The 19,444-nt window shown below is 41.7% G+C and overlaps 1 protein-coding gene across 3 annotated transcripts in view; it reads right to left on the reverse strand.

Annotated features, from left to right (window-relative positions):
* The window catches only part of gabbr1b (gamma-aminobutyric acid (GABA) B receptor, 1b), a 234,129-nt gene that overhangs the window by 156,993 nt on the left and 57,692 nt on the right, over positions 1-19,444 (reverse strand). For all 3 annotated transcript variants that reach the window (XM_074686667.1, XM_074686666.1, XM_074686668.1), the window contains exon 2: positions 10,380-10,463. In XM_074686667.1, the coding sequence (XP_074542768.1) occupies positions 10,380-10,455 (76 nt within the window). In that variant the 5' untranslated portion in view covers positions 10,456-10,463. The remainder of the gene's footprint in view (positions 1-10,379; positions 10,464-19,444) is intronic.

Consider the following 19,444-nt stretch of genomic DNA (forward strand, 5'->3'; position numbering starts at 1 on the left):
TTTCAGGTGTCAACCTCTTGAGGGAGCCCTTTGGTCTGGGACCAGCCTGTCTGTGAGCTTCTGAGCTAATTTTTGCTTGGAGCGAGTGTTTGTCATGAACACACAGGCTGTTTTCCAAACCACCTACTACATAGCTTGAAAAGGTTCATACTGTCTTCTTAGTTTTATACAATTTTAAAAGGGTTCTTTTTGAAAGACTGAGAGGTTTGTTTACCTGCTGGAGACACACATACATAAAGCCCTCACCACATGTCAGTATCCACCGTGGGCCATAGAAAAGGGGAAACAACAGGCACAAAATACAGAAAAAAAAACACAGAGGATGAAGGGGAAGAAACCACACAACACTAACACAACAGCCACAGTCACACTACCATACATCAGGGGGGTCACAGAACGCATACAGAGAGCCATGAGGAAACACAACATCAACACGCCAGTCAAACCACACACCAAACTCAGACAACTCATCGTCAGACCCAAGGACACCATTCACCAGGACAAAAAATGTGACGTCATATACGAAATCCCATGCCTATCATGCAATAAAACATACATGGGAGGGGGGGGGCAGGGAGACCATTCAGCACATGAAAGAAGGAGCATCAAAAGGAGTGTGAGAAGGAGACAGCCAACAGACAAACAAGAACAATAAAAGAACAGGCACTCCAGGAAATTCTTAAATCAGCCATATCAGACCACTGCAAAAGAGAAAACCACATCATGGACTGGGACAATGCCAGGGTCATCCGTGCCCAAAGTAACAAATTCCATAGGTGGATCAGAGAAGCCATCAAGATAAGGAAGCATGCATCAACATCTATGAACCTGGACGACGGAGTGTACACCCTATCCCACACCTGGGACGCGGTCCTGGAGAAGGTGCCAGTCAGTAGGGGGCGCAAGCTTCCTTGCTGACTGGCAAATCCACAAAAGCAGCCTATGACACGTCACCTCACCATCACGTGACGCTTCAGACAAAGACCCCGCAAGAGGGTTGAAACTAGTCAAGCAGGTAAACAAACCTCTCTGTCGTTCAAAAAGAACCCTTTCAAAATAGCACCTACTACATACTACATGTGAATGTAGTATGTAGTAGGCACGTCATACTACCTACTGCTTTTGCATGTAGTATGCAGTATGACTTTTCTGTTGGGTCTTTTTTGTAGTATACTACTCTTGTTTCCAGTGTCGGGAGGCGGAGCTACAGATGATGTTTGTTTTTTTTCGCCTTTATTATACAAAACAAGCTATGGGTAGATCTCCACCTTTGACTATTTGGTTAATCATATTATAGCAGAATCATCATTCCTGATTTCTAATCTTACATCAAAAGTTTTATCGTTGACTAGAAATAAATCTGGATTTTTATTTTACAGCTGATAAAAAAACTTCCATGTACAGTTAAAAAGGGGTGATGAGTCTTTTATATAGGCTTTAAGGAATTTGTTGACCTAAACACCTCTTTTACAACCAGAAGTGACAAGATTTACCAGTGTTACTTTCTCATCACTTTGCTTCTACCTCACAGACCAAATAACACTAATGTAGTTGTGTTAGTTATACTGCTGACCCCTGGATCAGTAGGACTACGTACTAAATTCCGGCCAAAATAGTAGGCATTGCTAGTGTAGTAGGCGGTTTGGAAAATGGTTACTTAGATTTCACAGGGGGGAGAGCAGCATTAATGGAGCCAGCTGAGCCTGACTGTCAGGACACACACATTTATAAGCAGAGGGTGTGTGTGGCCTCCAAAGGACCAGGGGGTTCTTGAAAACACAGGCCTTTAACCCATTGTGCTGCCTTTTGTGAGGTTCTGTGTTAATGAAACCAGTGGAATCCATATGGATGGATGTGTGTGAGCCCAGAAGACATGGCTACGTGCTTTCTGTACATTTTATTTTATTCACACTCTATCGTCACCTCAGAGTCCAGACAGACTCAACAGCGCTACCTGTTTCTGAGGGATCTGCTGGAGCAGGTCTGTCAGTCTGAGTGGTCTGACCAGGTTCTCGACTGCTCAGGTAAAGCTGGGCATACACTGTGCCATTGTCAGTTCCTTTTGAGCCGATTTGCCACTCATATGTCTTATTTTTGGATCGGGCTGAATTTCAGCTGAAACATGGACGCACAGTGTAAGCAGTGAAGTCACGTCAGAGCATTGGATTGGTGAGTGTGGAAACATGATTCGTGGGCTGCAAACTTTTGAACTCAGTGACCAAGTTGTGAAGTTTGAGATGGAGCTGAGTCAAACAATAAAAAATATTGCACAGTGTATGTCGGCTTCAGAGAAAGTCGGGACAGGAGTGCAGGGCCGGTCCATCCTAGAGGTGACGCAGTTTCCTGCCTGGGGTGCCAGGTATGCTTAGGGCGCCGCCAGTGGCCCTCACAAAAAAATAAAAATAAAAAAAATGTGGGTGCCCAGGTGCCCCCCTCCTTTTCTGCACAATAAACAAATAAGCAAGAATAAACACACTTTTTATTTACAATATTTCATCTGGCCTGGCTGATGCACTTGAACAGAGACACGATGCTGCTGCTTGCTTTAGTGGGGGGGGATATGTCTCTGCACAACTGGCAACCGCAGCCCAATCAAGACGTGCGCGTCAATGTAATGTAGACACAACTACATGGTTGGCGCGGCCGCCGCGCATATCATATCAGGCAGACAGGTAGCGTTCTTTAAAAATGAGAAGGCACAAGCCCTCATGTGCGCAGGGCAGAAAACGGAGAAAAGAGGAGGAGGAAAGGAAAGCTCAATTAAGAGGTAAGCTATGTCAACAAAGCGCTGTTTTGTGTTTCTGTGTTATTTTAGGCTGATTGGCGCTAACGCTAAGTAATAAAGCTAAAGGTAAAGCTAGCTAGATAATGGAATGTTATGATGAGCTATTGATAGATTCATACAGATTGAAATGAATGCTCAACCCTCACGTTTGGGCTTAGTAGTTTTATTACCAAAACTAGGTTACTACCATACAGGCTAATAACTGTACCTGTGTCCGTACAGACACACTCAGCAAAGTCTTAAAGCCCCCAACTCCTGGAGGAGAAGGGACTTCTACACCACTCTCTGAAGCATGTAAGTAACTCCAGCCAATTATTTGTGGTCTCTGTGTAATTGATAAGTTGTTGTAGTTTACAGTTACACCTTGCTATTACATGTAGGATATTGTCAAATTTAATAAATTGTATTTGTTTTGCTTATGTGCAGTAACATTACTGTACACTAAAGACAATGCAGTGGTGTAAGAGTATGAATGTGCTTTGTTTACAGCTGCACCTCCAGCTCCAACATCCCCAACATCCAGCACCTCCTCCACTGACACACACAGTGCAGCTCCTCCAGCCCAAACACCTGGTGATCTCCCATCTACACCACTCTCTGAAACATGTAAGTAACTCAAACCAATTATTTCTGGGCTCTATGTAATTCAAAATACACTGTGTTATTATTATTATTATTATTATTATCATCATCTCATTCACTGCCAGCCGTTTTCAGAGCAGAGAGCTTCATACTGCCAGCCGTTTTAGCGCATTTTGACCTATCTTTCAAGACCCACAGAATATTGAGTTCTGTGACTATGTAAACACAGAAACTACCAAAATAAAGAGTAGACTCTCTTCTTTCATCAGAAAAAAAAAAGATTGTCTCAACCCTTTTCTGTTCTTTAGTAATTGACTGTAGAACATAGGCTGGTTTCACCAAAAACACCCGTTTCTGACCAGAAAACTGAGATGATGAGCCTTCTGTGAAAACAAGCGTGTTGAGCAGAGCAGTGGCTTTAATGCTAAAAATTTCTGCTTTAGTGACAGCTCAAACATCTGAGCAGAGGTCTATTTCAATAAAACAACAAAAACAACACTGAGAAAGGGCTTTTGATGGCAAAATAATTGTTTATTTACAAACGTTTAACTGTATACAATTGCACTTGACAACAACGTATGAACTTTATGGTAAGTATGATTTCTGCTATGTGTGTGTGTGTGTGTGTGTGTGTGTGTGTGTGTGTGTGTGTGTGTGTGTGTGTGTGTCTGTGTGTCTGTGTGTGTATGTGTGTGTGCCCCTCAACTCTGGACAGAGTAGTTCACCTTTCTGTGATATGCTGTAAAACACACACATTGTCAAGGTGTGATTGTAAATACTGACAAGCATACAGGTTGGTTTGTTCTGCGATATGTTGGAGCAGCTTATCAGTCAGGAAGAGCTTCAGAGAGTCAGCAGGCACGTCAGAATCCAGCTCCGCGGCAGCGCCATGGGGTGCAGGGGTTGCAGTAAAGGGGGTCTGATTTGGTCGCCAGCCAGCTTGATGCCGTTTTAAATCTTGTCCACAATATCTGCTCAATGCACGACCTGTAAATCATCGAAATAAAATACCTATAGATATCTGTATATTTTATTGTTGCAGTGTGATGTGGAGAGAGTCAGTGCGTACAACGGATGTTACGGTGTATTCTACTGTTCTACACTTTCATTTAGCGGACCTTTTCGTGCAGACGTTCTGTCGACGTACAACATAAGCAAGAATTTAGACAGAAATATATGAACTAGTGTGAAATAACCGCGCTAATGCAACTTAGACTGAAACAGAGGAGAAGAGAAAGAAGGTTAGATCGTTTTGATGGAACTACAAGCCATCAAAACGATCTGCCCTTCGCTATACAACATCAGTCAGCTAGCTAGCTCGTTAGCTCTTACCGTTGCGTCTTTACTGGGGTGTCTGAGGACGAGGCTCCGCAGCACTGCTCCTGGATAAGTCAGATGGCATCCACTCATCTGAAATCTGGGTCAGGTTCACTCAAAATGTCTGACCCGTCAGTTGAATTGGTTGAGCTGTGCCACCATGACACACACCATGGCTGTCTCCCAAAGCCCAGGTACCTTGCCTTGCCTTGGTCTGATGTGGGTGTGGGGTGGGCGTGGGCAGGCATCCACATCATCAGTCGCTGCCTAAGTGCTGTTCCAATGTTCATGTCCTCCAGAGGCATATGTCCTCTGTTTGGTTAGCATGTGGCTAATTGACCAAGGATGCACAGGTGTATCCTTCGTAGCATGAATCTACGAAAAAGGAAAAAATGGAAGGAAAGGACGCACCAGAGGGAGACGCTTCAATGGAGGCGCTCGGTAAATTCCAATTCAAATGTAAGCAACAAAATACACCTCTGAAAATAACAACTTATACCATGTCCAATACTTGACTCTTTTGTGTGTCACTCATGTAACTATAATGACTGAGAAGCTGCACCTTCAGAGTGTCAATGATGTGACAATAAAAAAGCAAAAAGCGTACAAGTGGCAAGCCATGACAACATTTTTAGCCGCTTGAGCTCCTCCCACGTTTGTATTTAACTTTCCAAGCACTGTCCACAGTGCAACACATGTTATGTGAGGCAATGTAACTCCAGTTACATATACATTTTTGACAGGAATCTGATTGTCAAAAATGTGCCTTTGTAGGCTGTTCCATTAGCATCTCCTTTTGAGCAGAGGCAGGACACTTGTCTTGAATTAGAAGGAAGTTTCATCACGCTGAGTTTTATCAAAGGCTTTTTGAGTCAGCTGGTCTCAAAAGCGCCATAAACCCCGCCCCTCAATGATCGTTGTCCCCCCCGCGATCACGACACATTCCTTCTTCAAACTACAATTATACTCTGCTCGAGTGTGAGCCTCTTTTCTGTCTTGAAACATTTTGCCATCCTCTGTCTTTTTCCTCTCGCGCTGTCACTGTGTCATCAGGCCTCCTTCTCTCATCATTTAAGCTAATCATTCACCCAAACATGGCACTGCTGCCATCTACAGAGATCAGTTTGTCAGTACATTGGTTTACAAGCCTGATAGACAAGCTCCGCCAGACTGTCCCACCACCCTCCCTGGTAAAAATTATAATTGACGTTTTTATACGTCAATGGCGGGCAACGTTCGGCGTCGAAATGACGTCTATATACATCAAAGGCAGCGGAAGAGTTATTATTGCTGTTGTTGAATGTTAGTTACACCTTGCTGCTAATAAAGTTAGGTCTTATTTTAAGTTAGGTCAAGTTTATTTGTTCAGTGTTTATATGCAATAAAAATGACAACACAGCAAATCCACCATTGTTAAAATTCCAGTGTTAAACCAGTGTAGTGTTAAAGTCTTGGTGTTTAACTCTACACTGGTGTTAAACTATACTACTGTGGGAGTTACTTTGCAGTGTTGGTGAAAAATAACACCACACAGTGTTACTTTAAACACCCCTCACTCATGGTGGTGTCACGTTCCATCCCAGGAAACACAACAAATTAAGATAAATCAAATTTTTTATTATTTATTTAACAAAGGGACAAAGCAAAGATTGTATCAATATAAACCAAAATCTTCCTCTTTCCAAACCAAAAGAAACCCCAAAATACCAATCATTCCCAAACACATGGGATCTTCCCAGGATGAAGGGCAGAGAGAGTGTGGTTGCACTGAGCTGAGCATGTCTGCTCAGCCTGAGTGACCACACCCACACCCATCCAGCTGTCAGCCATCCAGCCTGATAAGCACACAGGAGGCACCCAGGCCTGGAGGAATCTCCTTCCTCCATCACAGTGGCAATAATAATGTGTTTTTACAGTAACCTGTCCTTCCATCTGCACTGTTGACTCGGAAGTTGTTTGTAAGCAAAAATTCTCAGTAGAGTTCAATTGAAAATTATGAGTGGGCCATTTATAGCTTTAAATTCAATCAAAATTCAGTCAAAGTGAAGTTTTAGGCAAGAACTGCACTGTTTTAAAACTGAAGGAAGAGTTGACTTAAACTGCACTGCACTGTAAAAACAAACTATTGATCAAACTTAAAAAAAAAATGTTTCAAATGGTAACACATAGTTGTTTTTGTATTTTTATTTCAAATAACAGTTTTATGTTGGGCTAACATCATTGCTTTAAGTCTAATGTTCCTAAGTAGTTTGATTCATTTCAATTATCACCTTGTATAAATCCAACTCAAAACAAGCTAACCCAAATTTTAAAACTTTTTAATTAAATATTCTCTGTAACCAAACTTAAAAAAAAACTGTTCCAGTACATTTTAAAAGAACGGTTTTAACAGTGTCATTTTTGTTGTTTTGTAACCGTGAGTGAGGAGGGAAGACAGTGGTTATGAGTCCCTGCTGAACATGAGAGCACAGACTACTTGCTCCCAATGCATCAGACTGCTTGTCTGGGCTCTATGGCACAGACTGGCTGGCTGTGTGCATGGCATGGACTGGCTGTCTGTATGCTATATGGCATGGAGAGGCTGTTGGTGTGCTTCATGTCATGTAGTGCCTGTGCTCAACACGAGATGGGTTTCTGCTGTACCTCAGCATGCACCAAACGTTACAGTCTGTTATGGTAATTCAAAGTTCACTGAAAAGGCTCCACAATGTCAAACAGAGCACAGACAGCCAGTCCATGTCATGTAGCACAGTCACCTGGTCTGTGCAATGTGCAGAGCACAGACTGTCAGATAGTCTCTTTGGGACTTAGGGTCTGTGCCCCTGTGCAGCCCCTCAACGTTCAGCAGGGTCTCATATCCACTGTGTTCCCTCCTCACTCACGGTCACAAAATCCTGTCACAATAGAAATTAATGTCTAACGATAAAATTCACTTAAACAGTCAAAGTAATCCAGCAAAACTTTTTTTTTTTTGTAAAGTAAACCTTACTTAAATGTTTGATTGTGTAGTGAGGTCAGGCCTGAGTGTCGTGGAAGGTGGTAGGAAGGCAATCACAGGGCAGTTCTTTTCCAACCAGGTGTGTCTTTATTTACAGTGCGTTAAAACACGTGTTAACTTAACAAAAAAACAACAAAAGTTCAAACTGAAATAAAGCTAATGAACTCATAATTAAACTCAAAATAAGGCACGTGTTTGAGGCAGCACGGCCCCCTGCTCTCTCCCCCCTTAATTGCGACTGTCCCCCAGCTTTATAACCTGCCCAAGTGCCGATTAGTTGCAGCTGAGTGGACGACCTGACTCACAGGGGAGTGCTTACAGCATCGTTGAAATTAACCCCAGAAACAAACTCTTAAATTTATCTTTAACTAATCTACTTAATTAAATAAGTCACCACAAAGAAATATCAAACTTTTTATATAACAAAATGCATCAATTTAACCTAAAAAGAAATGAATCGCTACACAAGAAACCCCTGCAAATGGTTTGGCTCGGTGATGTCACTAATGACATCACCAACTCTATAAAAAGGCAGGAAGTGCAGGGCCATCCCTTTCTGTCAGCAGATCCATGAGGTGTACTAACAAAGAAACAAACAAAGGTCAGTATGAACAAAGAAACAAGCTAATGAATACTGTGCACTTTAAACTAAATAAAGTGATTTGATCAACTAAAGACTGTGTGATTGCTTTAAATGACTTTGTACTGTGATGGAAAATGTAACTTACTGCTAACTCAAACAAACCCGGGATAGTAAGTGCTGCAATGTTACAAGGACAAAAGTAAAGTAAGGCAAAAATTAACAAATGTGCAAAGTAACTTAAGGAAACATTTGATGCTTTTAAGTGAAAAGTGGGTTTAATAAAGCAGGGGTCTCACCCACTTCATCACAGATTGCAAACTACTCTGAGATAACAGGGCAGAACAAAGAATGGTTCACTGTAAAAAAAAAAAAAAATACTGAAACCGCGAGTGGGAGCGGTGGCATTAATGCCCATCTGGTGTTTCAAGGGTGTTTTGATGAAAAGGTCTGTTTCTTGTCATGTCATCATATGGAATTGTTTAAGGGAAAGAAAACTTTGCTCTCAATATCATTTCAGTCTGTTTTTGGGGTGTTTATCACACATGTATGTGTTAACACTCAGAAACTGCACTCTTAAACTCTAACTTTAATTAACTCTTTAACAAATTAATTTTAGGACACCAACAAGTGTTAACTGTTAAAAAGTGGTTTAGTGGAATTTTCTTACTTCTATAGAGTTACTTCTATAGAGTTACTGATGGAAGACCAATGTACACCAACTTAGTGTCCATTTAACACCATTGTGGTGTTAATACTTTACATTAGCCACGTTTACATGGACCCAAATATTCCGCTTGCATTTGGTTTATTTGCTCAAATGGAAAGAATTTAACCTTTGTATACACCTCATTCAGAAAGAAAAGTGCCAATCAGAATGGACATTTAATCTGTTTCACAGGGGTGGAATATTCCTTTCCCCAAACCGATTGAGGTATCATGTATCCACTCAAACAGAAAGTTGTCAGGGTGTGTTCTTTCAGCGCATGCTCAGATATGACGTAAGATACAACTAGAGACGTTCCTCAACTTTAAAGATGGCGGCGAGCCATCAGCACTGTACTGCTGCGGAAAGTTTTTGTTTGATCCAAACTTTGAAAGAAATGAACATAATTTCAAGACTGGACAGACGACAAACTCGCAATAAGGAGCATTGCAACACCGTGATAAACAAACTGTCGTCCTCCAGCTTTGATAAATCTTGTGATGTTAACATTTTTCTAAGCATGCCCCATTGACTATTCTGTTTGATTACAGTGGTGCATGTAGACCAGAGATTGGAATATTCCTTTCCATGTATACTAGTGTTTTCTGAAAAGTCATTCGGAAAGATTCCATTCAGAAAGACCAAAAACTCCTCATGTAACAGTGGCTATTGTGAGAGTTGACTGGTTGGCACTGTCATAGTGTTAAACTTTTAACACTTTTTCAGTGGTTCCCATATAATCCCCAGAGCAGTATTCAATTCAACACTAAGGGAGTTCAATTTACCCTCTCAGATTTGCAGTGTACACTGAATGGATGATGTATTAACACTATAAATGCTAGAAATTAACACCCCCTAGTGTAACAGAACAACTTAGCTTAGTTTGAATAAAACAAACACTTTCCAAAGAGTAAATTTAACTCTGAGGCAGTGAGGATTATATAAACTCTGGGAAAGTGTTAAATTTAACACTATGGGAGTTGAATTAACACTCAAGATTTTGCAGTGACAGGACTGAATGCAGTGGTGTAACAAAATGAATATACTATGCTTACAGCTGCAGAAAAAAAATAAGAAATACTTATGTTTGTGTTCTTTAATTCGTGGTGATGTCTGAGTGATGTTTGTTGGGGGGGGGGCACCCAAATGCCAATGTCGCTTGGGCATCAAAATGTGTAGGACCGGCCCTGCAGGAGTGTGTGTCTCAGCAATGCCTCAATGCCAAATTGTAGCAAGAACCACGCCAGTTACAGACCTCCTGAAAGTCCTCTCCTCAATCTCTGCTCAGACAGGCTTTTCTTTGCACAGCTATGTACAGGTGCAAAATTTCAGCTTAAACACTGGCTGTGGATTCTGTCTGACCTTTCAACCATGGCCTCCTAAAACACACAAACACACACAGGGTGATTACCAGATGATGAATTATACGCTGACACACTGAGGAAAGGCAACACAGCAGGGAAGAGGAAGAGAGCAGAGAGCTTCATCACTTTACCTGAAAAACAAAAAAAACAGAGAGGACAACCATCAGAGAGGGAACTACAGAGACTCAGAGCATTCAGCAGCATTCAGCCCTGTTCTCGTGTGTTTCAGTGTTTTACCTGACCACAGGCCATGGGGTGTCTGACTCCATTTGAGCGCTGCAGGATATGACAGCAGGTCAGGTCAGTAATAGGCCTTAGACACAAGCTGTTCCTCATTCATTCATTAAACCAGGGCCAACCACTAAGGCCAAGATTTTCAGTCCTATGAATGAAGTCATGTTCCTGTGTAAAACTTTCACCTCTGAAACAGTCAGTGCTCCATGCACCATTACACTTAGCTTATTGTAGCTTTGATTTCACAGACACTCAGTGTCTTTGCCTGTTATGGTACACAGTTCAAAGTGTTTTCTCATTAAACAGTGTATTTAAAGCGGCTATGAGGAGGATCTGTTTTAATTGGACTGCCTTGCCACCTTCTGGAGTTTCGTGCACACTGTCGTAATTATTTTTAGTGAGGTGTGTGTTTGTTTTGGAATTAAATGGAGATTGGATCCAAACAAATTTGATTTGTTCAAGACAACTTTTTACTGGACACAACGCGCTGAGGTAAGGTATTTATCAGTACAGTTACATAGTGCTACAGTTTGAAACGTGACATCAAGCAAACATTGTAGTAGCTGGCTATATGTAGCGCTATCATCAGCCTGGTGCTCGGACATATCTTTAGGCTAACGTGACAACAAGTAAACAATGTTAGTTTGTAAGTGGTTTAGTAGCGGTCTGTATTGAGCACATCTGACAGCTGGGTGCTCTAAGACATGTCTGTAACATTAGTGAATCCTGGTTGTATCCTGCCAGTCATATACCAAGCAGAGCTAATGTAACCTCACTCTTTATTTTAGTGATAGACTCTCAAGTTTGCTGCAGGATAACTGCTGACTGTGGGTTAGAAATTATCACAAACAGTTTAGCCCCTGTGCTCTATGTCTCTCCTGTTTCTCTTTCTTCTGCTCTTCTGTCCTTTTACTGTCTGACAGTTAGGCTCCAGTGTCCACCATCACTACAAAATTAATCACAGAAATCGTTTTCAGCAGAGAAAAATACAGATCTCTCTTCTCACAACAAAACTTTGTCAGTTGGCGTGGTGTTGTCCTAGAGACTTAGACATGCCATAAATCAACCCAGTCCTGCTCGACCCAACCTGGAAGCCACAAAGTAGCATTTTAAAATAACCTGCAACCTCTAATGCTAATAATGTCATTTTAAAGTGTAGATTACAATCAGCCATACATCTAGAAGGGAGACTTCTTCAAGATCACATAGAAACTCCTCACAGCTTCTTTAAGGGTCCTTTCCTTAGACTCCAGGTGCTTTTTGACTGTCAGTTCCAGGAACTACTCTCAAAGAAGCTAAATGGTTCCTGTAGCACATTGTTCCTAAAGTCCCAGGAGGATGGTTCAGATCAAACCAGTGAGGTATGGAGAAACAATGAAAGTAACTACAGTACAAGTCCAGATCAGTAGAGGGCAGTAAGACATCAACCAATACCAGGAAGTAAAATGTTAACATCATCCTGTTGCTACAGTAAGCCTGCTAGCATGGAAGAGACTCTGGCTGTTTTCGAATTCGCCTACTACATACTTCTTATGAAAGTAGTATGTAGTAGGCACTGCCTACTACATACTACTTTCATCAGCAGTGTGTAGTATGACTGTTCAGTTGGGTTAATTTTTGTAGTATGCTACGCTGGTTTTCAGTTCGAAGAAAACAGAAGTTGGCTACGGCTGACTTTTTTTTCCCAAAAAAACTTTATTGAAAATGTAGAAAATAAACGAACCACGAGTGACTTATCTGCAAATATATTGCCAGAGAGAGCATTTTATATGAACTTTCAGTGGTGGAGATGATGAGGATTTAAAGATTAAAAAAGAAATGGCTCTTATATTTACCGTAAAATACCAAATAAACGCCGGGTTCCAATTAAACGCCAGGTTCCAAATAAACGCCGGGTGTAGCAGCACATTTAGAAAAATAGACGCCCGTTCCAAATAAACGCCGGGGGTATGGTAAGTTACTCGGCGCAGCCTACGAGCCGCAGTCAATTTCTTTTGTTTTGTTTTTTTCATTCCACAGTCGTAGTTACAGAACACACATGCAAACGCTGAGCTCACAACTGACAGACTCTTGGAAACTGATTTTTGTAAAAGAAACATAATCAGACTGTACCTTATTAGTAGTGGTGCAACGGATCATGATTGATCTGTGATCCGTTAGGATCGACGTAATCGGTTCGGCACACACATGACCCTACAGCAGTGTTTTTTGTGCAGCAGAAGCCCAGAGCGCTCGCACCAAACCCCCCCCCCGTGCTCGTCTGCTCGTCTGCCGTCTGCTTGTATGCCCCGTCTGAGTGCAGACTCAGACGGGGCAGATAAACAAATAAACGGACTCCCACCGAAAAAATCTGATATCGGTCTGCATTACGCTTTATTTAGAGAATTTTCAGCGCGTTACTTTCACACAAAAACACCGCTAAATAATGTTCTAGTTCTCAACGTGTCTTAAAACGGCGCTACCTCCGCTGCAGAGCCACAGCTGGGTAAGGCACTCGCCGCTTAGTGTATCAGTCCACGCGCGGCGTGCCAGATATAAACAAACGCAGGTAGTCTGCCAGGACGAATTATGCAATAACAACATAAAGATGAGGAGGCTTTGAAGAGTCAAAGAAGACGTTACCACTTCCGCTGAATGTTATTTTCTGGAAAAGAAATAAACGCCTGTTCCAAATAAACGCCCAGTCCCAAATAAACGCCTGGTCTGCTCAGTGATTGAAACAAATAAACGCCCCGGCTACTATTTGGTATTTTACGGTATATTCCTCTGCTACTCCGGTTGTTGTTGGTCCGCTCTCTGCCATTTTCACTTCTGATATGGGACCAGGCGCGTTGCATTGTGGGTAACAGTATGCAAAGCAGACTGGTCCGATGCATACTGTGGATTCAGTACGTCATCCAGGTGTTTTTCTCATACTACATCTCTGACATTTGTTCGCATACTGCATGCTGCATACTGCATTTTGGTTGAATCAGTAGGCACTGCTAGTATAGTATGCGAATTCGAAAACAGCCTCTGCCTGAGCTAATCCAGATTTGGCAGACTGTGGTTCAGACCCAGACCCCATCCTATACAGACATGGACCCATCATCAATGAATTACAAGTGGATTATAAAAATAATGAGTCACTTCTGTTTTCACCAGTGCAGCCTTAAGTGGAGCAGATAAGTGAAAAAATCGTTCACTTGATGATGCGAGCATGAAATTTGGTACAGATACTCTCTAAGGGACACTCTTTTGAAACAAAATGTTAGACATGCCAAAATTCAAGATGGCGGCCATTTTTAAAGATGGACGCCATTTCTATCAGACGATTCTTATTTCAAAAGTTCAAATGGTGATGCAAGCATGAAATTTGGTACAGATACTCTCTAAGGGACACTCTTTTGAAACAAAACGTTAGACACGCCAAAATTTAAGATGGCTCCCATTTTTAAAGCTGGACGCCATTCCCATTGAACGCTCATTGTTTTGACAGTTGAAATGGTGATGTGAGCATGAATTTTGGCACAAGTTCTCTCTAAGAGACAGTTTTTTGAAACAAAACGTTAGACACATACACTCTCTAACACTCATGAAAAATCAATTTAGACACGCCAAAATACAAATTGGTGACCATTTTTCATGTTGGGGGCCATTTATTCAAGATGGCTACCATTTCAGTTGAACGCTCATTATTCCAACTCAAACTCAAACGGTGATGCAAATGTAAAATTTGGCACAACTACTCTTTAAGGGCCACAAAAACTATGCTAGACATACAAAAATTGAAGATTGCCGCCATTTTTCAAGATGGCCACCATTTTGTTTTAAATAGCTCTGTTTTCAAGAACATTAATAATAATGACAATACTAATAATTTAAATGTTAAAACAATAATTACATGAATGCTAAAAAGAATACATTAAAAGACATTAATTATTAATAATAATTAATATTACTATTATAATAATTTTAAGAAGAAAAATAATAATAACCTGAAAAAATTATATATGTTTTATGCTACAGAGGTAAGAGAATTAAAATACAGGCACTTATTTTGCAGGGATTTTTTTTTTTTCTTTTAAACAAACAGCTTAAGTTGGAAGGTGCAAACGTTTCAGGTTGGGGTTCACCTGCACAGCACTGTGCAGCTGCAAGTGTGAATAGAAGAGTAAGCAGCCAGCTTGAGTCTTTGGTATGGCTCAGTCTTTGTGTAGCTATCTTTTCTTTCTTTCTGTGTCTCTCTGTTCCCCTCTCTCTCTTGCTCTTAAAAAAAAAATATATATATATATATATATATATATATATATATATATATATATATATATATATATATATATATATATATATATATATATATATATATATATATACAAATATTAGGGCTGGGCAACGATTAAAACTTTTAATTGTAATTAAACGCATGAGTTCCCTGATTAATCATAATTAATCCCATTGTGAAAGTCCCATAACATCTGTCATGAAAACACTAAATCAGTACTTGTTATACAGTAATAGTTAAATCACATATTTAGTGCAAATCAATTTTACAAAATGTAAATACAAAATTAAAGCTGCAAGCAGCGTTAGACGGGTCCTCGGGCTCCTGCCGGTTTCCCTCCAATGTGTCCAACAAAATAAGAGGAACATTTCGGCGTTGGTTTAATGTGTCTACGACATTCCTAGCCCCAGTTAGGGCTGTTTTGGTGTGTGTAGGCTGGAAATGAGCCTAATGGCTCTGAGAGAATATTATGGGATGTCAGGGAGTCAGTTGATACCATGGCAACGTATCCTCTGCTATGCTGAATGACATCACCAGCTGCATGCTTGGAATTCTAATTAGCGTGACACGAGTGTGATTAGAGTGTAGAGGGAGAGTTTCTCAGCCATCTAATGTAAAGAAATCCTCACAGAGTCCACAATTTTACCCCAATCTGTGTCAAAAATATCATATTTGATAGAGGAGCTTGTAAGGAATCCATTTTTGGCATTTTTAAAGCTGTACGAGTTATACTTTTCAAATTGCCGGCTTCCTGTTCGAGCTACCCGAAAATACCTCCTACATTTTTTGTGCGTCTCAATGAGATGAACGTTTTGGTGTTGGTTTCATCTCACTACCACATTCCTGGACCAAGCTAGAGCCATTTTTGTGTGTTTTTGAGTGTTTTTTAGAGGTTTTTAGGCTCTAGAGAGATTATTATGGGATGTCGGGGGTCATGTTTAGTACCAAATCGCAATTTCTCGGGATTGTGATGTGCGTGCCAATTTTGGTGAGGTTTCAAGCATGTTAAGGGGGTCTAATTTGCGTTCTCGGGGCGGGTGGAATAATAAGAAAAAAAAAAGAAACGAACGAAATACAATAGTGCGCGCGGACTGATACACTAAGCGGCAAGTGCCTTTAAGTTCCGTGGCGTTGCCCCTCTTCTCCATGCTTGTTTTGGTTACTCATTGTGTTTTTCCGCCAATTACTTCTGGTTCCACCACGGTCAGCAACAGACATTTACAAAATAAAAGCACGTGAGCAACCTGCACTAATGTGCGATAAAATATTCAACGGCGTTAATAGATTGACGGGTTAACGCAAAAATAATGCGTTAACTTGCAGTTCTGGCAGGTTTAACCAATTCGGACAGGCCAAGGGTAAGGAGTTAGACAAAACACAGTCAAATAAACACTCTTGGCTTACAGTTTTGAAGTTTGGAGTGGCTGTAAATGGTTCCTTGTAAAGGGACCTCACGAGCACTCTTAACACCAGTTTTCTAGTACGGTGGTGGTTATCCTGAAAAATGACTACCATTTTGAACATTCAAGTGTCGAATGTCCTTGTTCAAATGAGTGGCTCAGAAGGAGTATTTGTGCCATCTTTTAAGCTTGCATCACCATTAGAACCATTGAAAAAAGGTGCATACAATAAAAATAGCAGCCATCTTTAAAAATGGCCGCCATCTTGAAATTTTGTTGTGTCTAACATTTTGTTTCAAAAGAGTGTCCTTTAGAGAGTATCTGTACCAAATTTGATGCTTGCATCACCATTTGAACTTTTGAAATAAGAATCGTCTGATAGAAATGGCGTCCATCTTTAAAAATGGCCGCCATCTTGAATTTTGGCGTGTCTAACGTTTTCTTTCAAAAGAGTGACCCTAAGAGAGTATCTGTACCAAATTTCATGCTTGCATCACCATTTGAACGATTCTCTTGAAATTTTACAGTTATCTGCTCCACTATTTTAGAGTGTTTACAGTTGAGCTAATCTGGAACACACGGACCAATCACAATGAATTATTTTGCAGAGGTGGAAATTATTATCATTTTTACACAAAGTTAGGAGTCAAACCAAAAATAAAAACTCCAACTTTTACTTCCACCAGGCAATGAACAGTCCATCCTCTTCACTGCTCCACACTTGCAGGGCTGCAAGGTGCCACAATGATCCAATAGAGCCAAAGAGGGGGGAAAATGCATTCTGCCTGGCAGCCTGGGAGCCCGGGCTCAGGGCAAACTAACCATCCTCTCACAGACAGATTTCTTTCTACATGTTTACAGATCACTCTCACAGCAGGACTGGAGCAAAAATCAAGTGTACACAGACAGCCATTGGGGGGGACCACCTCAGCTGCAACCAACGGTTTGTGCGTATTTTCAGGTCTTGTAGAAAAAACACATCGACCTTTCAGCCATTTAAAACTAGATACTTATTTGCAGATCAGTTTACACATTTCTGTGGATTTGTGCAAGTATTTGTAGATTTGCATACACATTTGTAAATATCTTACACATGTGAAAATCAGTTTACGCATTTGTGGATTGACACACATTTGCGATCAGTTCACATATTTGTAGATGTATTTACACACACACATATAATTTTGCTACAACAATAGCTCCATGGAATAACGTACACACATGTTGCAGTCTGAGAAAAGAGAAGTGGACCGGTTCATTAATTACAGCCCTTCTTGAACTTGATGAGATACGGTCTTATCTATCTACTGTAAATAGTTCTGCTGACTTACATGTTAGCTGACCACAAATATTGTTAAGATTTATATATATGTGTAAATAACAAACAGATTAGACCACCTCTCATGAAATCAACAAGCTGTTTTTAGAAGTGAGTGATAAACACGCCCCGATTAAAAAGCGTACAGTGAGGAAAGTAAGAGCTGGTTGGATTGATACTGAACTCAGGGACTGCATGGTACAAAGAGATGAGGCTAAAAGAGTGGCAAATGTTTTAAATTATGAATCAGAATGGCAGATATACTGGAAACTTAGAAACTATGAAACAAAACTAAATAAAAAGAAAAAGAAGATGTACTATAACAGTTTGATTCTAAATGAGAAACATGATAACAAGAAATTGTGGAGTATCCTGAACAGTATGCTGGGAAGGAATGTTAAATGCACTCCATCATTTCTTGAATCAGGGGGTCAGTTTATCACAAAGCCTATGGATATAGCCAATCACTTCAACAATTATTTTTGTGAAAAAATCGATAGGTTAAGAGATGATATGGGAGAAACTAATAACTCGAAAGCAGAATTTCTCATAAGGAATTGTATTATGGTAGGGAAAACTTGCAATTTTGAGTTTGTTAATGTTACTGCTGGCCAGGTAGAAAAATTATTATTAGAATGTAAAGAAAAGCCATCGTGTGTAGATAATATTGATCCTGTTATAGTTCTGAGCAGAACTAGCAGGTACTCGCTGGACCCAAAAGCGAGGCGGAGGCAAGGAAGCGGTTTTAAGAGTTTTTATTGCACAGAGGAGGTAATGGAGTATGAGAGTCCGGTAACTAACAGCTCTCTCCTGAGAGCGCTGAACACAGAGAGTTGTGGCTGTGGAAGGTGGCAAGGGCTGTAGCAGGGACTCGAGGGAGGCACTAGAACAAAGCAGCAAAAAGACAGGATCAGTAAACAAGCTTCACAAGAAAAGGTACTCAAAAACGCGAGATCAGGTATACTCATCACAGAGGAGGCCAAACTACCACGAAGCAAGACGGAATCCACTGGCGCCGGTCCACACATGACGAGCGTCTTAAGAAGCCGGCGCCTGATTGTAGATCTGCTGCAGCCGTGCAGGCTGCAGCCGCGGGAGAGAGGAACAGGGAGGGGAGGGGGAAGGAGAGGAGCGCTCCCAGAGCGCAGCAGATTCACCACAGTACCCCCCCCTCAACGGACGCCTCCTGGCGTCCTACCAGGCTTCCCAGGGTTGGCACGATAAAAGTCAGCAATCAGAGAATTGTCCAAGATCAACTTACGGGAAATCCAGGATCTCTCCTCCGGACCATAGCCCTCCCAGTCCACCAGGAATTGGAATCCCCTCCCCCGGGGACGGACGTCCAGAATCCGAGAGACAGAGAAGGCCGGATGGTCATCGATGATCCGGGGGGGAGGGGGGGGGTCGGCTGGAGGACTAAGGTCACTGGAGGAGACAGGCTTGATTAGTGACACATGGAACGAGGGGTGAATCCGAAGGGAGGCAGGCAACTTCAACTTGACACATGAGGGGTTGATGACCTTTACCACTGGGAAGGGTCCGATGAACCGTGGCGAGAGCTTACGTGCATCCGAGAGGAGGGGGAGGTCCCGGGTTGAGAGCCACACTTTTTGACCTGGCTGGTAGACAGGAGCGGGGGAGCGATGGGCATCAGCCAGACGCTTATTCTGGTCAGCTGTTCTGAGGAGCGCCGCCCGCGCCTCCCGCCAGATGGTCCTGATGCGGCGGTGGTGCTCCCTCACCGACGGCACGGCCACAGTCTGTTCCTGCTCGGGAAACACAGGGGGCTGAAAACCGTTACAGACCATGAAGGGGGACATACCTGTGGCCGAGCTGGTGAAGGAGTTGTGAGAGTATTCAATCCATGGCAGGCAGGTGCTCCAAGAGGCAGGATGC

The sequence above is a fragment of the Halichoeres trimaculatus genome, unplaced genomic scaffold (genome assembly GCF_033239565.1).
Source record: "Halichoeres trimaculatus isolate MK-OKI-2021-1 unplaced genomic scaffold, fHalTri1.1 fHalTri1_scaffold_14, whole genome shotgun sequence".
Lineage (NCBI taxonomy): Eukaryota > Metazoa > Chordata > Actinopteri > Labriformes > Labridae > Halichoeres > Halichoeres trimaculatus.